This window comes from Podarcis muralis, chromosome 4, assembly GCF_964188315.1.
Source record: "Podarcis muralis chromosome 4, rPodMur119.hap1.1, whole genome shotgun sequence".
Classification (NCBI taxonomy): domain Eukaryota; kingdom Metazoa; phylum Chordata; class Lepidosauria; order Squamata; family Lacertidae; genus Podarcis; species Podarcis muralis.
In genome coordinates, this window is record NC_135658.1 from 37,809,254 (window position 1) to 37,829,458 (window position 20,205).

At 41.1% G+C, this 20,205-nt stretch overlaps 1 protein-coding gene across 13 annotated transcripts in view; it reads left to right on the plus strand.

The window, feature by feature from the left end:
* The window catches only part of BBX (BBX high mobility group box domain containing), a 120,677-nt gene extending 111,635 nt beyond the window's left edge, over positions 1-9,042 (plus strand). For all 13 annotated transcript variants that reach the window (XM_077927207.1, XM_077927202.1, XM_077927205.1 and 10 more), the window contains 3 exons: positions 780-896; positions 1,439-1,631; positions 3,978-9,042. In XM_077927207.1, coding sequence (XP_077783333.1) covers positions 780-896; positions 1,439-1,631; positions 3,978-4,065 — 398 coding nt within the window. In that variant the 3' untranslated portion in view covers positions 4,066-9,042. The remainder of the gene's footprint in view (positions 1-779; positions 897-1,438; positions 1,632-3,977) is intronic.
* Positions 9,043-20,205: the final 11,163 nt, after the last annotated feature.

Here is a 20,205-nt window from a genome sequence, read left to right on the forward strand (position 1 = left end):
TTATTTTTAGATGTAGTTATCTCTCTCACTTCAGTGTTGAAAGAATAGTACTTTTCTGGGTCATTCTAGATAGACTGCCTCTGCACTTGTGTTTGAAATGAGGGGGGAAATCACTGTTAACAGTGGTGAAAAAAAGATTGGTGGACAGTATTGAAAATACAAGGATGCAACAGGCTGGCAACAATCTCAACTAAAAAAAAAAGTGAATGTAGAAAAGATAGCAATTTCAGACCAAATATCTAGCATGAAGGCATTCTGAATTTCTTAATTCCCTTTCACTTGATTTCAGTGGCACTTAACCACCACTAACTGTTGGTGGATTGTGCCTGTTAATCAACAAAAAGTCACTTGCAGAACAACAATAATGCAATCAAGGCAATAGTTGCCTTGTTTCAATGGAAGAGGTTGACAGGCAGAAACTTCTGACCGCGTATACTGCAAGCCTAAATAGAAGCCCACCTCTGACATGGTGTGTGTGTGTGTGTGTGTGTGTGTGTGTGTGTGTGTGTGTGTGTGTGCTCTCCTACACTTACCTTTGACTCCTGGCAAATGGTTAGTGCTGTGGGTGGTCGGTTGCGGAAGTGCCAATCCCCAGTTGGACATGGGGAAAAGGAACCAGGCTGCCCTTTCCTCTCAGCACTGTCAGCCTATGTTGTGATCAGCACAGTCACATTTAACAACAGGGGTTGTCTGTAAGATTGAAGTGGCAGAAAGGGAAGCAACCATGCAGTGGTCAGTACAGGAAAATCAGAATTCTGTGTCTCTCCTAAATACTCCAGAGTCTGCGACAATGCAAGAACCTTTGGTTGGCAGCCAGAAGAGAAAAGCAAGGAAAACCAAGATCACACACCTGGTTCGAACTGCAGACGGCCGAGTCTCACCAGCCGAAGTTCTGGGTAAGAATGTGACTGATTTTTTTTTCTAGGTAGTTTTCAAAATACATGTTCTTTTGTTTTTATTTCTTAAAAATAAACATGATTTGTGGGCTGGGTGGACAGGAAATAGAGTTTGGGGTTGAGGACAAACAAGTCCTAAGTTCTCCTCTGGGAGATGTATTTCTTCCTCCACAGGGCACAGCTACTATTATCAGAAGAGAAGGAAGATGAATTCAGTGCCTTCTTTGCTTGTAGGCATCCTCTAGTTGGCATTTATTTATTTCATAAAACTTATATACCACTTGATTGTAAAAAGCCTCAAAGCAGTTTGTACTCCTGACAAAGACTAATATGGGTCTGTTACAGAGAATATATTTTCAGTTTTTGAGCATCAGTTTGTAGTCTGGCCTCTTTCCCACCCCCACAGTACCTGTTCAGAGAAGGAAGAAGCACTGAACAAGGCCAGACATTTTGAGCAGGGAGGGAGGAATGTATGTCTCCAATCCTTACAGCTTTAGGAGTCCCTTCAGCTGTTTAAAGTTTCCATTTTGCTTTCACTATAGAAGAGAAACCAAAGGAGCAACTGCAGAGTAGTACTCTGAAAGCACCGAGTATAGGGATGGACTGCAGCGAGGAATCCTTGCAAAACAGTGAATTGGAGGAAGGTCATAGTGTTACACCAGACATGCCATCTGTCTCTGCATTCTTTAGCCTAGCTGCTCTAGCAGAGGTAGCAGCGATGGAAAATGTGCACAGGTCAGTATGTGCTTTCTTCACCCCTTTGGCTTGTAACAACTCTTCATTGTAGCATCTGTACTTACCTTTGAAATAAAGCACCCAGATCAAGCAGCACTTGAACTGTCTGCTGTGATCTACTTAAGAGCACCCTATTTGGTACATATTACTTGCATACACTGTTGTGTCCAATGCAGCATTCATGCAAGATTGTGCTCACACAAGCAGAATTCCCTGCCCTTCCTCCCCGCTGCAGCCCTGTGACTCCTAAAAAGCTATTCTAAGGGCCAAGGAATCCTCAGGACAGGCCTGGCAGTTGGGACAGGGGGTGTATAGTGAGCAGGAAGGCTGTGCTCATTCCTGCTACTGCCACCTGAGGCAGTATGCTTTTGGAAACTGCAAAAAGGAAGAGTGCAGCTGTGCTCAGGTGATGCTTGCAGGCTTCATTGATTGCTTTTACTTATATGCCACTTTTCCACAACAAGCTGTGCCCAAAACAGCTTGCAGCAAACATTAGAAACATTGAAACAGAGAACATTGAGAATACAAATATACAAAATACAATGTCAATAAATTCAAAACAACACCAATCAACAATCTAGCAAACACAGAATAAACACAATGTTACAAAAAAAAGAGAAAGCCATCCTGATCTAGGCTTAAATACATAAATACAAAGCAAAAACAAAAGTTTACTGGGTTTCTGGTACTGGTCTTGTTGCACTCCAAGGAGCCTGGCTTAAATACAGTTCAAAAAGGAGTGGTAGATGACATACAGCTGGCCTACAGGCTAGGTGACATACGGCTGGCTCCTACATCTCTCATCCAGAACAGACTGACAGCACCAAAAAGCAAGTGTTGGGAAGAGCGATGATGGTAAGTCTCTTCCCTAGCCTCCTGGAAGTACCACCTGGTGGTGCAGGTCTTATGGCTTCCCATATGCATCTGATTGGCCCCTGTAAGAATAGGATGCTGGACTAGATGGGCCACTGGCCTAATCCAGCAGGACCGGCTTATGTCCTTACAGCAACTTTTCTCACTTCTGAACCTTTCCTGGGGGTTTCACATCTCACATTCCTGGCCTTTTTAGGGGGTTACAAGGACTGCATTGAGAAGGAGGAGGTAGACAAGTGCTGCATTGGATACAACCCACAGTCATCTTTGATCTCCCCCCCTCCCCCTTATTTGTAGGTGAACCCTTTAGTCTCGCTTGACTGTTTAGCATAATTTGTTCATAGCAAGAAACCAGGCTAGTATGTGGTGGGGGGTTTTAAGCCACAGTTTCTGTGTGCCAGGTTCAAAAACCAACTCAAACTGCATACTCATTTTCCAAAGAAGCAGGGAAATTCAAAATATATCGTGCTAAGCTGCTTTCAAGACAGAGATATCAGAACAGAAGTTCATGTGCACAGTCGGAACAATATCTCCCTTCAACACAGAGATATCTTAATGAAATTTGGTGTGTAGGTTTGCAGCATAATTTTGTTTGAAATTCAGACCTCAGCGTGACTCCTGCAACTGTTTTATGAAGGAAAAGAGAGAGACAGAAAGAGATAATACAAAATACATTTCCATAGTGAGGCTCTCAAGCAATCCGCTTTACTAGCGAACACGATGGGAGCTGTGTTTATTGACCAAGCTTTCAGTGAGGCCTTTGTGTTCATTTGACCATTCAGCATTCCATTTGTTACTGCTTGTTGGTTTGTAATGCGTTAACTCTCTCGAACCCTGAGACAGCAGAGTGAAATTTGGAATATGCATTCAGGAATTAAAGTTGGTGTGTATGTCCAGGACACAGCATGTCAAGTTCAGATCCCTCAGGTTAAAAGGAAAGAAGGCAGATGCAGAGTAAGATTGTGATATAGAACAGGAACAAAGGTCACCTGAACACCGCACTTTCCTCGTTTTTTAATTAAACTTACTTCAAAATATAATGAGCACTGAGGATCCTGATTCCTAGTCAGTGGAAGAGATTGTCTTTATAATTCCCAAGCACGTGTGATCTTTGCTAGCCAAATGAAATGTTTGCATTTTTAAGGTTTTAAGCAGCATCGAGAATGCAAAGATTCCTTAAAGGAGATATTAATAAATCTGTCAGGCTTTGACAAGGGTCTAGGAACCAGGGCTTGGGGAGAAGCTGGCTGTTAGTCAAAGTGGGCCAGAAGCAGGTGTATAGTCCGAAAGAGTTTGGAGAGGCACATACTAAAGTAGAAATGGAGGATCAAGAAGGCCAAAAAGCGGTTGGTAGCTAGGGAAAGCAAAGTAGGTGTCAAGATGGATTTAGGACTAGAGGCTGTTGCATGGGCTTGGAAACGTAACTTTGCAAATTAATTCTGGGTTGACATTCCACCTGTTCTTCCTTTGCAGAAATCAGAGGACGGCGCCTCTCCCATGTGATGGACAGCCAAAAGAAATGTCTCAGGCTCCAGTGCTTATTTCCTGCGCTGACCAGTGAAACTCTACCCTATTGTAAAACGTTGTGCTTTACCTAATATCCTAGCCTTGTCTTTACCAACGGATGCTAGTCAGTCCATGTGATGGAGGAACCCATAGACTGAAAATGAGTGGTTTGTGTTCAGGGTAGCACAGATTTCGCTTATAGCTTGGGTCAGGTCCCCTCCGGTTTGGGGCACAAGAATCTGCTGCAAGGGTGTTGTTGTTTTTTTCTCTGTTAAGCAACAGAAATGAAAAGATCTTGGAGCTTTGCTTTCTATTGAAGGTTTCTAAAGTGGTAAATACATAGTTACATGGAAGAGGGCAGACTTTACTGTAGCTCACACAGCATCTGTTTTATCAACCAGAATATGGAAAATAGTTTCATATAATAAATAGCTACTCTAAAAGAAAAAAAATACAGAAGAGGAAAGGGGGAGAAACTGACGCACTGCACTAGTTACTAGATATTCTTAGTCCTTTTTGTACATGAAGATTTCAGTTCGGAGATGGTTTATATAATAGGTTATGCCTACATTTATATATTTTAGAGTGAATTTAAGAACCTGTTTGGAGAATTCAAGAAAGCGTGGGGCAAGCGTACCATTGTTAGTGGTGTACGCGCGGCCCTATGGCCCATAAGTTCTGCACTTTTTTGTATTTGCCACCAGGATGGTAGAGTTTATTGGCAAAAAATGTTGACAGACTTTATTTTGCTTGGTTGTTTTTTTTTTAAATTAAGCATAGAATAATGAGGATGATCTGCATTTGAAACAAAGGTTTGGCATATTGAGAAGAACAATTCTGCAGATTACTGATTTGTCTTTCAAGCCTTGGAGGGTTCATTTATTTTTGGATAGAGGTCTAAAATGACTATGTGGGAACTAAAGCAGTGAAACAGGAAAAAAAATACTATTAATATGTTGTTCAGAAGTGACCTTAGTATTACTTCACTCTTTGGGGCAGGGCGGGGGAATTTTCAATTGACATGCACACTGATGAACATATTATACATTTTACAGACACTGGAATTGTCATAAATACTATGCACAGTCTAAATTGGCTTCATTGGTTGTATGAAGTGCCAATGCTAGTTTGGGATAGCTAAGTGCTGAGTGTTGTGTGAGTGATGACTGAGAAATAATGTTCCTAAATTTAGGCTGTCAGACGGATCCCTTTCCAGTTCATGTTCCTTGTCTTTACTCTATATGTTCTAACTTACTCCCATGCACCCATCTCATGCCAGAGCAGATTCCAGCTTTCTTTACTTTTTTTCTTTCTGTTTCTTAACCACTTCTCTTTTACCAGTTGCCTACGATCCAGTACGGCACACCTGGAGCAATCAGGGCTGGGTGTGCACAGAGCCCTCAAGAGTTAGCCCCACAAATTAGCTGCTTGATGTTCAACAGCCGATTGGCAGGATTTTCGCTTTGGGGGTAGCGCCCCCCCCCCAAGCCCAGCTGTTGGATCATTAAAGGGAGCTGTGCACACAACACTTGTTTGTGCCCCATCCAGCTAGGGACACACAGATAGAAGCCTGTTTCTTCATCCATATAGCCCCTGGCTGGATTGAGGCAACTATTGTTCCTAGCAGCAAAATATTCATTTGTTATTAGAATTTGACATGAAGTTACACATTCAACACAGGGTACTTCTTCCACAGCACAAGATGTTTCCCTGCATATTTTGCATCATAGCACAAAGACTTAACCAAATGCTATTGACCAGACCCCAGCAATAATTTTCTATGAGTTTTCTTCTCTCTGGTGGGATTTTGATAGTGTTCAGTTCAGCGAGACCCCTTTTTTTATTGATTAGGTCTCTAAATGATGAGAGTTTACACAATTTTATCAGGCTTTCTTAATTTATACTTGACAGAATTGATAACGGATGTGTGTTTTGGGATTTTTTTGTAATTGGATTTAATAGCCATATGAAAAGTGACTCTTGAAACCTGCTTGGCTTAGCCTTTAATTGTTGTAACCAATGCATGTATTTCAGTGTCTGTGTCAGAAACAACATCAAACAGATCATACTCATTGTAAAAATTATGACAACTTAAAAGGAAAGTGTCACTTCAAGCCCATGTAAAAACAACAACAAACAGACTCCTTGAAAGATGCAAATGGTGACTTGGATGAAGGAAAAATGCAACTTCAACAGGAATGAGACAGTTAAATGCTTTTTTTTAAAATAGAAAATTCAGGTAGAAAAATCTTCCACATGCTGCCGGAGCATGTGGTGCTATTTTAATAGCTTGATTTTGTTAACATTTTCTAAATTATTTTAACAAAACAAAATGCTGCCATCATGCCATACTGTTGGACATATATTGTGGTGGCTTTGGGAATGTCAGGCCATGTACTGGCTATGGTTTAAAGCATTGTAAGTAGCTGAAATCCAAATACCTTACGGTGCAGCCTCTTCATCTTGACAGTCATACTAACATACAAACTCTGTTGAACCCATTAGAATAGATGCATTTTTGCTGGAGTACCACCTTCTGCCATTTAAATTTCAATATTGTTCCTAAAATATTTCTTTATATGAATGGTACATTTATAAAAGATGCATAAAATTAGCTTTTTTCTATGTGAATTAATATACCTTGATTATCTTCCTTTCTTAAACCTCATGAACTTTCCCTTAGACAAGGGACTGGATTTGGGTCAATTTACTGAAAAGGAGTGTTTTTTGATGCTTATAAACCTTTATGTAGATATGCTTAATTTTTAAGCAGTTAGGCACTGAGAGTAGCAGAAATCCTGCAAAGCTTTATAGATCATTCGAAGCGCAGTCCACTTCAAAGTTCTCTTTGCACAAACCCCATTGGAATGAGCAGTATACATGTTTTTCTTCAGTTTCCCATCATTTCAGTGGTGCTTTTGCAGGAGAATCTACAGCTGGATGGTGCCCTGTGGCTTTCCCCCCCTCGGAATAATGTTTTGATTTCAATAGAGAGATTTGCTGTAGCGCTGAATTTGTTAGAATGGGTGTCCCTAATTTCAGGTAGAAAGAAAATTTGTTAGCACAGAAAAATTCAAACCAACAATGTACTGTTTAATTGTTTATTTTATTTTTTAAAATTTACATTGTTTTGTGTTTTTTGTTTTTTAAAAAAAGAATTGTGGCATGTATTTTCGTATACCAGCAATGTCACCCATCAACTTATGTCCATGAATTCATTTAGAGACAGCAATGTTGCACCTTAATTACTTCAAATGAACCAAAATATTATGTTCTCTGCTTTCATGTTTATTCTGATTCTATTGTATTATAGTTTATCAAGCCCATTCTAACTTAGCAAAAGCTATCAGTATTTATGCATTTAACCATATTCTCTAGATTTGAACCTGTGTATGTCTTTCTTTTTTACAAGAAAAAATTTAAATAAGATAAAACAAATTATTCTTACCCTCCTCTATGGTTTCTTAATGGAAGTGAGGATATATTTCTCAATGTGTAAATTTAGCACTATCCCATTTTCTTTGTTTTTGTTTATTTATTTAGTGACCTTTGATATTTCATGTAGTTTTGAGGTATATACATAGAAGCTGATACTGCAAGCATAGAATCAGCTGGGAGAAGGATACTGTAATGTCATTTTCATGTAATTGTGTTAGTACTGTATTACAGGGGGGGAGGGGGGAGTTCTGCAAAGTATTTAACATGTACATTTGATTTTGATTCTCCCATTAGGTTGTATTCCAGATACAAGACCAAATTTGATGTAAAATCTTGTGGAGCTTATATCATGCTGTTGTACTTATAACAGTATTTTTCCCTGGATTGTACTGTGATTCCACAAATAGGATATATTTATTTAAGAAGATATAGTATGCTTTTTTACTAATACAATATCCCAAAGCTATGAGCAAAGGAGTTCTTTCTTTGTCTCGCTGTCCAGATTACAGTTCAGTCAATGATTTTCAGAACCGATTTACAAAGTGTTGTGGATGTGGTGAAGGCAGCAGAGATATACTGGCCTCTGTGACTTTTGCTACTTTTTTCTAAACAGCTTACGTAGCATAAATGTAGCTGCTAGTCACTTGATAGCTGCTTGCTCCATATATTCACCTGCAAACCAGTACAAGTTGTATATTGCGCTTCAGCGAGGGGAACATACACAGGGTGGAAAATGCCTATCAGTTTTTTAAAATGGTGCATCCCAAAGGGTCCATTCAATCTTTTAAAAAGAGAAACGTCGTTGTCTCTGCTCAGAGGCTCACAAGAGGAATAGGTCTGAGAGTCATCCCTGGCACGCAACATGTGCTTGGAAAAAGGATAGGCTCCATGAATGCAACGAAATGTCATCTACATCCTGCTGTCTTTGCAGGTTTCTGGTTAAGGGCTGGAACTGCACATGGACTGTTGAGACTGGGGGAAATCTACACGCTTGCATAGCACAGGTGTTCCTTGTGCAGAGCCCGTTTTGCAGATTTTGGGGGTCCCTATGTAGTGAGATTATAACACAACATTGTTGCCTGGGGTGATAAGGAATTGCTGTGTGTTTTCTACTGACTGAATTTGAAACGGGCTGTAAAAATTTAGTTTTCTGATCCAATAGTGGCATCACTGTCCATTGCACACTGAACCCTTTCAGACAACTGAGTAGCACTGTATTCTCAGTGAATGATTATCTGTGGGGGTTGAGAAGGGGGAGGGGGCTGGTTGAAGCTACCCTTAGTGTGAAGCATTAGAATAGAACAATTTTTCAAATGTGCTCCGTGCTTAGGAACTGCAAGAAAAGTGTTGTTGTTTTTGTGCTGAAGGGAATAGCCTTGGAATTGGGTTAATCAAAGAGAAAAAAAGGGGGCATTATTGCCACATGAGGGAGTTATATATTTTCTTAATCTCTGAAGGAAAAATGTGGTAAAGACTATAATGATTGTCAGGTTTGCCTTGTACTATTGTGTATTTATGCCTCTCAGCTGCACTCTGTTCTACAACTAATTCTAATAATGCTACCTCTATTAAAGGCTACTGCAGTTGACTTCCATTTGTTTTCAAGATTCCTCATGCAGTCTTTTCAAGTTGGTGGGTATCTGTTTTGGATCACGCTGTTTTATTTTCTAAGAAGAGCAGTTTGGTAGAGGGAACAACATACATCTCAAATTGCTCTCCGTACTCGTACTATTCATAAACAGAGCTACTTGATGAGTGTAGCTTTTGTGTAATTTTTTTTCTCTGTAAATTGATAGTTTTTTTTTAAAAAAAGCTTCAAATACATCATGCACAAGTACTTTCTTTTCAATGAGAAGATAAGTGCTCTGTATGCAAAAGTATTGGATGCTGCACTGAGCGCTTGTCTTTCATTGAATGTAATGGGACGGCCTCTTTGCTTGTAGAATTCCTCAGGCACAAGTGGGCAATCTTCTGTGACATTCTTGACTGTCCACAGTGTGAGATTATTATCATGGGAAATGATCATTAATTGTTCCCTTTACTGATACGAGCTATACAAAGATTACGAAAATGATCAACACTATACATGCTCATTTTGTTTCTTTGGGTGGGGTGCTAAATTGTAGAGTGGTTAAATAATCTGTCATACTTTCCTTCCTTTCTTTCTCTTTGCCTGGCTTAAATACAAAACCAGCACCAGCAAATATCAAAACATAAAGACATTTCAGTGAGAAGGCAGCTGCAAACTAAGGCAATAAGAGAGGTCCGTGCTTCTTGGTTGTGGCTAAACCTCAGTAAGATTACAGTTTGTTATTCTGAAATGTGCTCCTAACATTATTGATTGTTGAGCTCCCACAATGTCTCTGATTTTATTTTTATTTTTTTACAAAACACTTGGCTCCTGGGCGTTGCAAGCAATAGTTTTGCATAGTGATGCTTTGATCCAGAAAGGCAAGTGATGTGGTAATCAGATGCATTGAACTGTGCCCTTCTGAATACAGATTAATAAGAGCTTCAGTTCACACTGGATTGTAAAACATGGGCTGATAGTCTTTAACCCTGTTGTTCCAAATAATTGTTTTCTGATGAGTAACTTGTCAAGCAGTCATCATCCACTTATAGTGGGAGGTGGGGTGGAATAAGTATTACCTTTCTAAGTAAGTTTTTCGGACAACAGTACTGTGTTTTTTTAATAAAGATTTTATTTGCCCTTTTAAAACCACATATATGGAGCAACTTATTTTCCTTTTCATTATTTGTGGATGAGATCCAACATTGCACCAGCGGGTGCAATGGGATTCCCTTTCTTCCCCTCCTCTAGCAGCCTCCATCTGCTCCAGAGGGTTACTCAACCTTGTATAGTATATTACCCTGTTTGCGAAAGCAGAAGTCCATTGTGCAGATGGAATGCCCCATTGTATATCTCCCGTTATTTAATTATATATTTTTATAATTTATATCCTATTTTTTCTCCATGGAGCCAGACCATCTTATCATGATTGGGCTTCTCAAATATAGGGCACAGCAACCTGAAACTGGGCTTGCACAAGCCCCTCTCCTCCCTTTCAAATGGGCACAATTGTTTTCTTGCACAACACGTCACTGAGGCTTGTGCAGGGGAAGTATATCTGTGGATTGTGTGCTAAAAGTCTAATAATATCCTTAGAGAGGCTCTGTGGCCTTTGCTTATTAGATTTATCAGTCAAGCCATATTTGCCATTGCTGAATGATTATTTTTGGTTGCCCTAGTCTACTAGCAGATAATTCCACTAGATTCTAACCCAGAACTTGGTTTTATTTTTTGTGAAGTTTCAATGTAAAATATGCATTGTAAAACTCATTCCCTCCAGTGGTACAATAGAGTTACTGCATTCTTAGTTTTTGTGTAGTGCACTTAGTAACTTAGTAAAGCTTTATACCTAGGTGGATCTGCAGATATATTATAAGTACACATGTTAAGTCATGTGTATTCCATGCTAAAGAACATTGTGATACTGAATATGGAGCAATTATTTAATAAAATAAATGATTTCTTTTATAAAAAATAATAATTCAGATATGTTCACATTTATGTTCACATTTTCAGCTCTCTAGTGTATATTGAGAAGTTCTTCCATTTCACAACAGAATGGCTATAAATACCGTAATTGATGGAAGCATATTTTCTATTGTTAGGTGATGTTGGGCCACAAAATGGGTACCTAGCATATCAAGGACCAATTGAAATCATTTGAATTTTCATGTTCAGGTGACTCCAATGGGATTTAGGGACACCTAGATTTTTTGGGGTTGTACCCTCTGGCTGTAAATCTATGGTACACAGTATATAGCTGTTAATGCTTTTTATAATCTTGGATATGCAACATCACTGGCGTAGGCTCTGACTCAGAGAGAATGTGTCATGATTCCCTTTACGTATACATGCAGAGAGAGAGTGTCATGAGAGTCATTTCTTAGTGTGTGTGTGTGTGTGTGTGTGTGTGTGTGTGTGTGTGCTCTAACCATATCATCTGGGCCCATGGAGTGAGTTTATCCCACCGGATCAATAGTCAACTAGAAATGAGAATAGGAAACATTCATGCAATTGGCTCTACCCATGTGTTTCCAGAATCCACACACAGTCTGCAGTCTCATAGACAAATGTCTTCCAATACAGCTCAGCATGTTTGTGAAGGACACTGGAGTCTAAGCTGATATCAATAGAGCAGGGGCAAAGCTATGCTTTATTTCACCCAGGACAAAGACTCAGTTTGGCATCCCCCCTGCACATTTGTGTACACACACACACACACACACACACACAGAGAGAGAGAGAGAGAGAGAGAGATGAGAGAGAGAGAGAAGCTGGGAGCCTCAGTGGCTCCCCTCTGGAGGCTTCACATGGGGCAGAAAACATGGCTAGCACCCCTGTAGCTACGGCACTGCAATAGAGTAAAACAATCACAACTAAATTTAGCTGGAAAGAGGCCTTGGTGTTTAATATGTGACAGACTTAGAGACTGATTCCCTGTCAAAACAATACTCTGTTTTTTAAAAAAAATGCATGTTCTGTTTGCAAACATGGTATTTCAAATTAAGTGTTGTGTTACAAAAATGCTAAGCTTAACAAGGAATTGGTGAAACCAGTGGCTACTTCACACAAATCCTTTGGAACCTTAATCAGTACAAGGTTTAGTTCCTTCTACTACATGCTTATATTATTGAGAGGAAATTAATTCCAATGTAAATAGGATTCTAACATTGAAAAGGTAGGCTCCCCCCCCCTTTTGTAACATTCTCAAAAATCCTGTTTTCCTCTTAGATATATACTTTGTGTACAATAATAGGTACTGAAGCCAAGGAGACCATAGGGTCATTTCTCTACCATGCTATTAAGCATCTCCTCCATAGAGAACCCCTTCCCTGCCATCCAGTTGGAATGTAGCATATGGGGAGCAGGGACACAAATTACCGTATTGGGACAACCCTGCCTGTATTGGGTTTGCATCACCATAGCAGAATAATGGGAATGTTCTAGACCAGGGATTTAACTACAGCGCTCAGGAAGCCAGCTATATCAGTGACACCCTAGACACTTCATATTTGCTAGTAACCTCATAATCAGGTTGCAGCTGAAAAGCATATGAGCACTCGGAAAGTGCTGCTGTTGCTCCTTTCACTGTAGTCACTTGATAGGTTGTCAAAGCCTTACTTATCTTTAGAATTGGACTACAAAAAATGATTCTGGCTTCTCCACTCTTTTTTACAGTGAATTTTAAATAACACCACCATTAAGATTAGCAGGATTAAACATTACATCTTTTTTCATTTATACTTTGCAATAGAGAAACACGATAACCAGTATGTCTCAACCAACATACTAGAAAGCTGGAAAATTCAATTGGCTTCAAATACTGATTTTTTTCCCCCATGCAAAGAATATACCATCAATGATGACATTCAGTTGGCTGTAAAGAGAGCAAAAATGTGTCTGAGCACTCTGTTCAGTATTCTGATTTATGCCCGACGACTTAGCATAAGGTTTACCAAAAGCTTTTCCATCACATTGTATGATATTGTGTCAACAGTGTATTGTTAACCTCACAGTCAGATTCAGCTCTTTCAAAATTGAAGGGCCATCAGCAGCTGTCATTTATTTCCATGTCATTTTGAAGGGGAATGGCTGTACAGGTAGTTCAGAGAGAGAGGGCATACTTTGCATGCCAGTCCCTGGTCTTTCTAAGTTGGACTGCAAAAGTGCTCTCTAAAGCCGTGGAAAACTGCCAGTCATTGTTGACCCAGGATGATGAACGTGTGGCCCTCCAAATGCTGTTCACATATTTCCTAGCAGTTGGGCATGCTGGATAGAATAGAAAGCTAGTTTATCTCAAGACTGGTGCTCTTAGCTTGCAATTGTAATCAGAAATGGGAAACCTGTGGGCATCTAGTTATGGTTGAACTCAACTCCAATCAGCCATCCAGTATGGCAAATTGCTAGGAACTGTGAGAATTGCAACTGAAAAACACTGTGAACTTCCACCAATGTAAATGGGCCAGGCAGCATCCAGACAGGTGTTTTCCTTCATATGTTCTTTTGCTATTAGGTCCGCTTTAATCTCACTTCCTAGTACAAGCATTTCAGTACCTGAGCTCAACAGAAGTATTGTGCCATCTCTTTTTCTGGCATCAGGTTCTTTTTTAAAAAAATGTGTGTGCACGCTCATGCATGTAAATTTGGATTTTCCCACCCATGTTCACATGAACGCATGAGGATTTAAAATGTGGCGATGGGCATAGATACAAGCTCCACTCCCAGTATCTCTGGGTGCATAGGCAAAGGGTTTCTAAGCACGCTCAACCAAACACACTTTGAACCCCTGTTCAGGTCTAAATGCATGAAGGTCTGCAGATTCCCCCCTCTCCCAGCAATGTTTTAGACCTTCAGATGTTCAGAAAAAAATGGGTTACAGGCACAAAGACCCACAAAACACAGTTGGATTTATTTGCTAGCACTGTGCTGCACATCTGCTAATTTATTTCCAAGCATCAGCTAGACCTGGCCACTTCAGAATCTTCTTGTGTTAAGGTTCATCCTTCCTTCGAGACAGCACGTTTTGTCACATAATATCTGAATTAATGAAAGGTGAATGAATGTAATTATGCAAGTTTGCGCACGTCTGACAGTTTGACCTCTGCACAGTGAGAGATGGTCTTAATCTTTATGCTTAAAATAATGTGTACTGAAAGCTATGCTAGCCTTCTCTCTCTCATATAAAATTGAGACCTGCAGTTTAGGAGGAATAGAGAATGTGTGGGGAAATTAGCAGACATAATGAAAAGAAATAAAGGTAAATGTGGCAAAGAGTGCTAGTTTCAATGCTGTTATAAATTATGCTACCAATAGTAGGAGGAGAAGGAGTTATTTGTCAAGGGTCTAAGAAAACTCCACGTTGCATAAGTGCAAAAAAAGCCCTGACCTACAGAACAGGCAAATACAGTACAGTGGTACCTCAGGTTACAGACGCTTCAGGTTACAGACTCCACTAACCCAGAAATAGTACCTTGTGTTAACAGAAATCGTGTGGCGGCAGTGGGAGGCCCCATTAGCTAAAGTGGTATCTCAGGTTAAGAACAGTTTCAGGTTAAGAATTTGTCCAGAACAAATTAAGTTCTTAATCCGAGGTACCACTGTATTAAAAAGGTCCGGGGAGGGGGGGGGGACAGCAGATGAGAGTAGGCCTGATTAAACTCAAAATACATGTAAACGAGTAGATAACACACACCTTAGTACATAGAGATTCATCGAAACACATATTGGAATGTGCATCTCATTTGAAGCAGCCGAGCATTCACACTTGCATGCTCATTTGGATCTGAATGTGCATTTAGATTGTGCACGTCTGCACAATCTATCGTGACGGCAGAAATTGCCATGGAACTCATAAATAGGAAGGTGCAAATTATGTAAGGCTCGGGTTGCCTTAGAACTGTAGAAATGGGGAGCTGAAAAAGTCCTATCATCCGATTCCCTGTTCGGAGCCAAACATCCCTGTGAACCAACGCTAAAAAAATTAGCCTAAGATAGCAAGGTTAGAATACACCACAAGCTGACGTACACCAATGTGATGTCCAGATACATTCAGAGAAATGCACCCAGATGTCTGCCTCAAGCAATCGCACTGAAGAGCATGTGGCTTCCTCCTGCCTTGGCTGCCATCCATGAACAAGGAGTCAGTGTAATTAACTGCTAAGTAAGCTAATTTTCACCCTGCCTTATAAGATGCATGGTAAGAAGAAGAGAAATGATGGGGAGCATGTGCCCAGGATATTGTTCTCAGCATGGCGATTCATACGCCTTCCCTCTTACCATTGCATCACGACACAAGAGAGTCCTGAATGAATGGACTTTCAAAAAACAAAGCTCCTGTGGCCTTGACTGCTGGCTCTGAAAAACTCTGGATAAGAATTGTTGGGCGAAATAGCGGTCTGTGGAGGGTGTGGCTACACCTCTTAGGCTATCTGTGTAACAGAGCCATTCCTAAGCATCCCACTGGGATGCTTCCCATGATGGTGGTGGTGGGAAGGTTGGCTGGCAATGCTCGCTTAACACATTCAGTGAGTCCTTGGTGAGAAATGTGTGAAGAGTGAAACTTCTTTTAGGGGTCTTGGGGTTGCAGGCAAATCAACACTTGTAATAATGAGATGTTGCTTGAACAGTTTCTTCTATACTCTCCCACATCCCATCCCACCCCTGTTTGACCCAGTCATTTTCATGTATGGAGTCCCTCATTCACACATGCCATCCTGTCACTCTGATCAATGGAATTGCATGGACTACCCAACATGCATTTTCATTTAATTAATTTAATTTCAATGTAATTTAATCAGATCTGCATAAATGTGCATGTGAGTCAAACCATAGCACTGAAGGAAAAGGCATTCTTTGTTTTTACAGAATGTGTCGCAGCAGGCACCATTTTCGAAGAGGGAATGCTCTTCTAAGATGGTGCTTACTTTGGATGGCACATGTGTTCATTGTTTAAAAACTAAATAAGATTATTTTTAATTCACCCTGGAGATCAATCTATATACTGCATAATAGGAACCGCCAGATTAGGGTGTTTGGAGTTTTTGTTTCTTTTGTAACTCCCCTGAGTTTTCTGGTGTTAAAGGAACAGACGCGATCTATTCTAGCCAAAGAGCTAAAGTGAAGCAAGTACATAGTTTAGAAACAGCTGCCATGGTTTTGTTTCTGTGCTCGGGGCAATAATTTTCCCATCAGCAAGAATGCAGAAGACAGAAGTGCAGTGCATATTCTAAGAGAAGACTGTAGCCTCTTGATTAAATACGTATTTGGCTCATTGAGTGACTGCAGTTAACAAATGCATTTGTTTGCATATTTCATAAACAAAATCAAGTGCTTACTGTGGTCTTAATTACAGCCTAAGCAAGTTTTATATAACAGGCTCCTGAAAATATGCTGTTCGTTGCTGGCAGATGGTATCAGACTTGAAATGCACTAGGTGCGTAGAATGTGCCATTTCTTATTGGTCTCCAATTAGAACTTGGCTTGTAACAATGGAGTGCAAGGGCACATTCGCTTCAACAAAAAGGGAAGTGGAGTTGGCAGGCTTCAAATGTGCTTAAATGTGTCCTAGGGCCAAATTAGATATGACATTAAATGCATAGTTGCATTTAACATACTGGGTTTTGTTTTGTTTCAATGAAAATAACAGCTGGGAGGGGGTGATAATTAACAGGGCTAGCAGGCATGATAGTGGTGGTGGTGGTAACCATTTCCTCACCTGCTGAGATCTGTGGTGGGGAAGCCCCCCATTGACGCCAATGAGGGATTTCCTCCCAATACAGACACCGCCATCGGAGGAGGAGTTATCATCAGGACCGCAGTAGAGGAAAGAGTTAATTTCCCTCTTTCCTGCCTGCTGTCATCCTGATAATTACACACACCACTCTGCGTGTTAAATGCAAAGACACATTTAATATTATATCCAGTTTGGGCCCTGTTGTTTCTATATGACATAGGAACATGGCAAAAGAAAAGTGAGTGTGTTTAGAGTCTTGCTGAGCTGCCATACACAATGCTTTGCATGGGGGTTTGCAGGCACAGCCAGGTTCCTACCCACTCCATACCTGCTGTCATATATGATGTCATGTGCTGGGCAGGTGGGCGTGGCTTGACTGAAGTGGTGGCCCAGAGGAAATGGAGAGGCCTGGCAGACCCAATTAGAGCCCCTGGGTTAGAATATTTGGTAAAAATCAAATCTACTATATATTTTGGAAAGTTTTCTCCCCCCCCCCTAACATTTGGACACCTCTTAATATAGACCAAATTTTGCCAGATAGTTCCTGAGACCAAGGAGCAGGTTTTCATCTATGTCTGGATATGTTTGGATGCCATTTTGGATCCAGATAGTGGACTGAACCATCTAAAACTGCACTGATTTCAGAACTGCACTGACTTCCTTAGACTTCTCGAGCAAAGTCTACTGGTAATAGAATCACAGAATTGTAGAGCTGGAAGGGACCCTAGGGGTCATCTAGCCCAAGCCCATATAATATAAGGATCTCAACTAAAGCATCCATGACAGAATAGAATCATATAATATTTAGAGTTGACCACAGGTCTATTTTAATATCGGTCAGGTGATTCTGTAATCACTTTTTCTTTACCAGTGACCACTGGGATGGAATTGCACATTAGGGGAGAGAAATTGCATATTACCGGGGGGGGGGGGGGACACACACAAAAACCCCACCAACATGGCTGCCATAAAAACAGCAGGCCTGCATTTAGTTTTCCCTTCCATCTCCATATTGTGCATGTTAAACTTATGGCATGCCCTGATGTGATTATGCTGAACTGCCCCAACTTCATAGCGGTGTCTAGGAGGGGCATGAAAATACCAGGACAAATGTATGTTGAATTATATGTCACAGAGTGTGATACTGGGTTCACAAAAGTTAAAACAAACAGGGATAAAACAGGAAGAGAAACATGGAAACAAAATGGATAGAAGGAACCATCTCATTGTCATTTTCTGGTTCACACTGAGAAGTTATTTTTGAATGGCCCCAGGGATGGACGTGAGAGCTGCCTGCAGAAATCGATGGAGAAATCCAAGGTTTTTATATGAACTGTAATTGAGCTAGGGAAGGGGACAGATGTGTCAATGCTCAAGAGGAAGAAAAAGCAAAAAGTAACGAGAGGAGAAGAAAGAGGGAGGCCGAGAGGAGAAAGTCTAGATGGATGTTAGGAGGTGGTGAGAGAGATGGGGAAGAAGATGGGTCGACTAGTAGCTCCGCTGAGGAAAACAGAACCATAACTCTTTGTGAAGGCAAGCTTTCTCCTTTGTGAGGGGACCCTAGGGTGCCATCCTTCCACAGAAGGACAGGTGTTCCCTCAGGCCTCACCCACTTCAAGCCACAGGCTTGGGTAATGCAAGCTTACCAGCAACAATTTGCTGTGGTGCCTCACTTGTATCCATTATAATCGCCACCAACCCAGCGCTGAGGAGGAGGCTGAATTTGCCCCCTGAGGTGACTGCCTTACCTTGCCTCATGGGCAGGCTGGCCCTGGTTACAGCACAGGGTCCGAAGCCCTCATCAATCTACTCACCCCAATGAGGGTTGATTATAATGGAAGCTGCATACGATGAACAACTTCAGCACTGATGGCTATGTTGACTTTGTTTTTGTCTCAGCTTTTCTCCGAGTAGCCCAGAGAAGCCTCTCAACAACCGTGTGGGCTGGGTGGTGACATAGCGAGCTTTGCCAACTGAGAAGAAATCTGAATTTTGGATTCCCATCCTCAGTACCACCAGTCAAGCCATTGCAGTCTGACTAGTAAACTTTATCCTTCCTCAAAGTAGGGATGAGGTGCCTCAAGCCTCTTTTGTTTCTACTTTGCACCTTCCCTTAGTATATTTGCCTATGTCCTTGGATGCTGATAATACTTCACATCTTGCTTGCCTGGAAGGAGGAAAGAGAAAGCTGTGTGGAAAAGGAAGCCTACTGTACTGAGGTAAAATAGATCATTAGTTTTGCCTTTGGCCCAGTCTCCTGCCAGCAATTGGCCCCTCAGGGTTGCCCAGAAGGGAATGCAGCGCCTGAGCTGAAAATGGCTCCCCATCCCTGCCTAAGGCCTCTATGTCTTTGTGTCCCTCCTAAATAGGGCTTTTTCCAGCCAGAACTGGCCAGAACTCAGTTCCAGCATCTCTCAGGTAGGCACCATTGCCATTCTAAGAGAATGAGGGAGGTGTTCATGGTGAGTTCCAGCACTACTGTATTTTTTTAGAAAAACAGCGCTGCTCCTGAATAAGTATACTCTTGTTTTTGACTTTAAAAACCTGTTTCCAGAAGTTTCGGGTTTCTTTTTGCAAAGACAAGTCAGTTGTTACCATTAGCCATGTAGCTGAAAATTCACAGCATCCTCACTCTGGAAATTTTATCTTTTATAAAAAGAACACTATTTGTCTATCAAGTTTGGGCAGCAAGCATAAAATTTACAAAGCTCAGTCTTTCACCACAAGGCTCTGGAGGAAGAGACCTCAGCCTTGCAACATCTTGTACTTTGTGACAAAATCTTTTGCCTGAGATTTCAATTACTTGGGTAGCGAATGACATTTTAAAGTTCCCTCCTCCCAAAAGTTGAGCTGTGCTTTTCCTTTGCCCATCACACAGCTGTGGTTTGACATAAGAACACAGAGAAGGAAACAGATTCACATAGAAGCTGAATGCCTGTGGGCTTAACTACACGTTATTTGATGATTATTTTATTTTATTGCCTTGTAGCCATAGTCAAGAGACTTTTTCGATCCTAGGTGGGCAGGTGGAGGTATGTGGGAAGAGGCAAATTGCATTGGGATCACGGGGTTTTAAAAAAAACCCCTCAGCTGTGACCCCAAAGAAAATTACACAAATAGGCCGCAATTCAATTATTGGGGTGGGGGGAGCTCCCTTAGCACCAATGGAAGGATTTCCCCCACCGTCTCTAAATGTAGTGTGAGGGGAAATAGTGAAGGAAGGCTTAAGTCTCTCATTTCTGCATGTTGCCCTCCCGATGAAAATCTCCCTCACATCTAGGATCTCTTTTTCTTTTATCCCCTGATCTGGCTGCAAGCTACATATAACACAGGCAGGTCTTTCAAGGGTTGATTCCTGAATTTATCCTTCGGTAGCCAAAATGGTGCCCTCCAAATGTTTATAGACCAGAACCCCCCTCGTCCTCACCAGTGGCCATACTGGCTGGGGCTGAGCC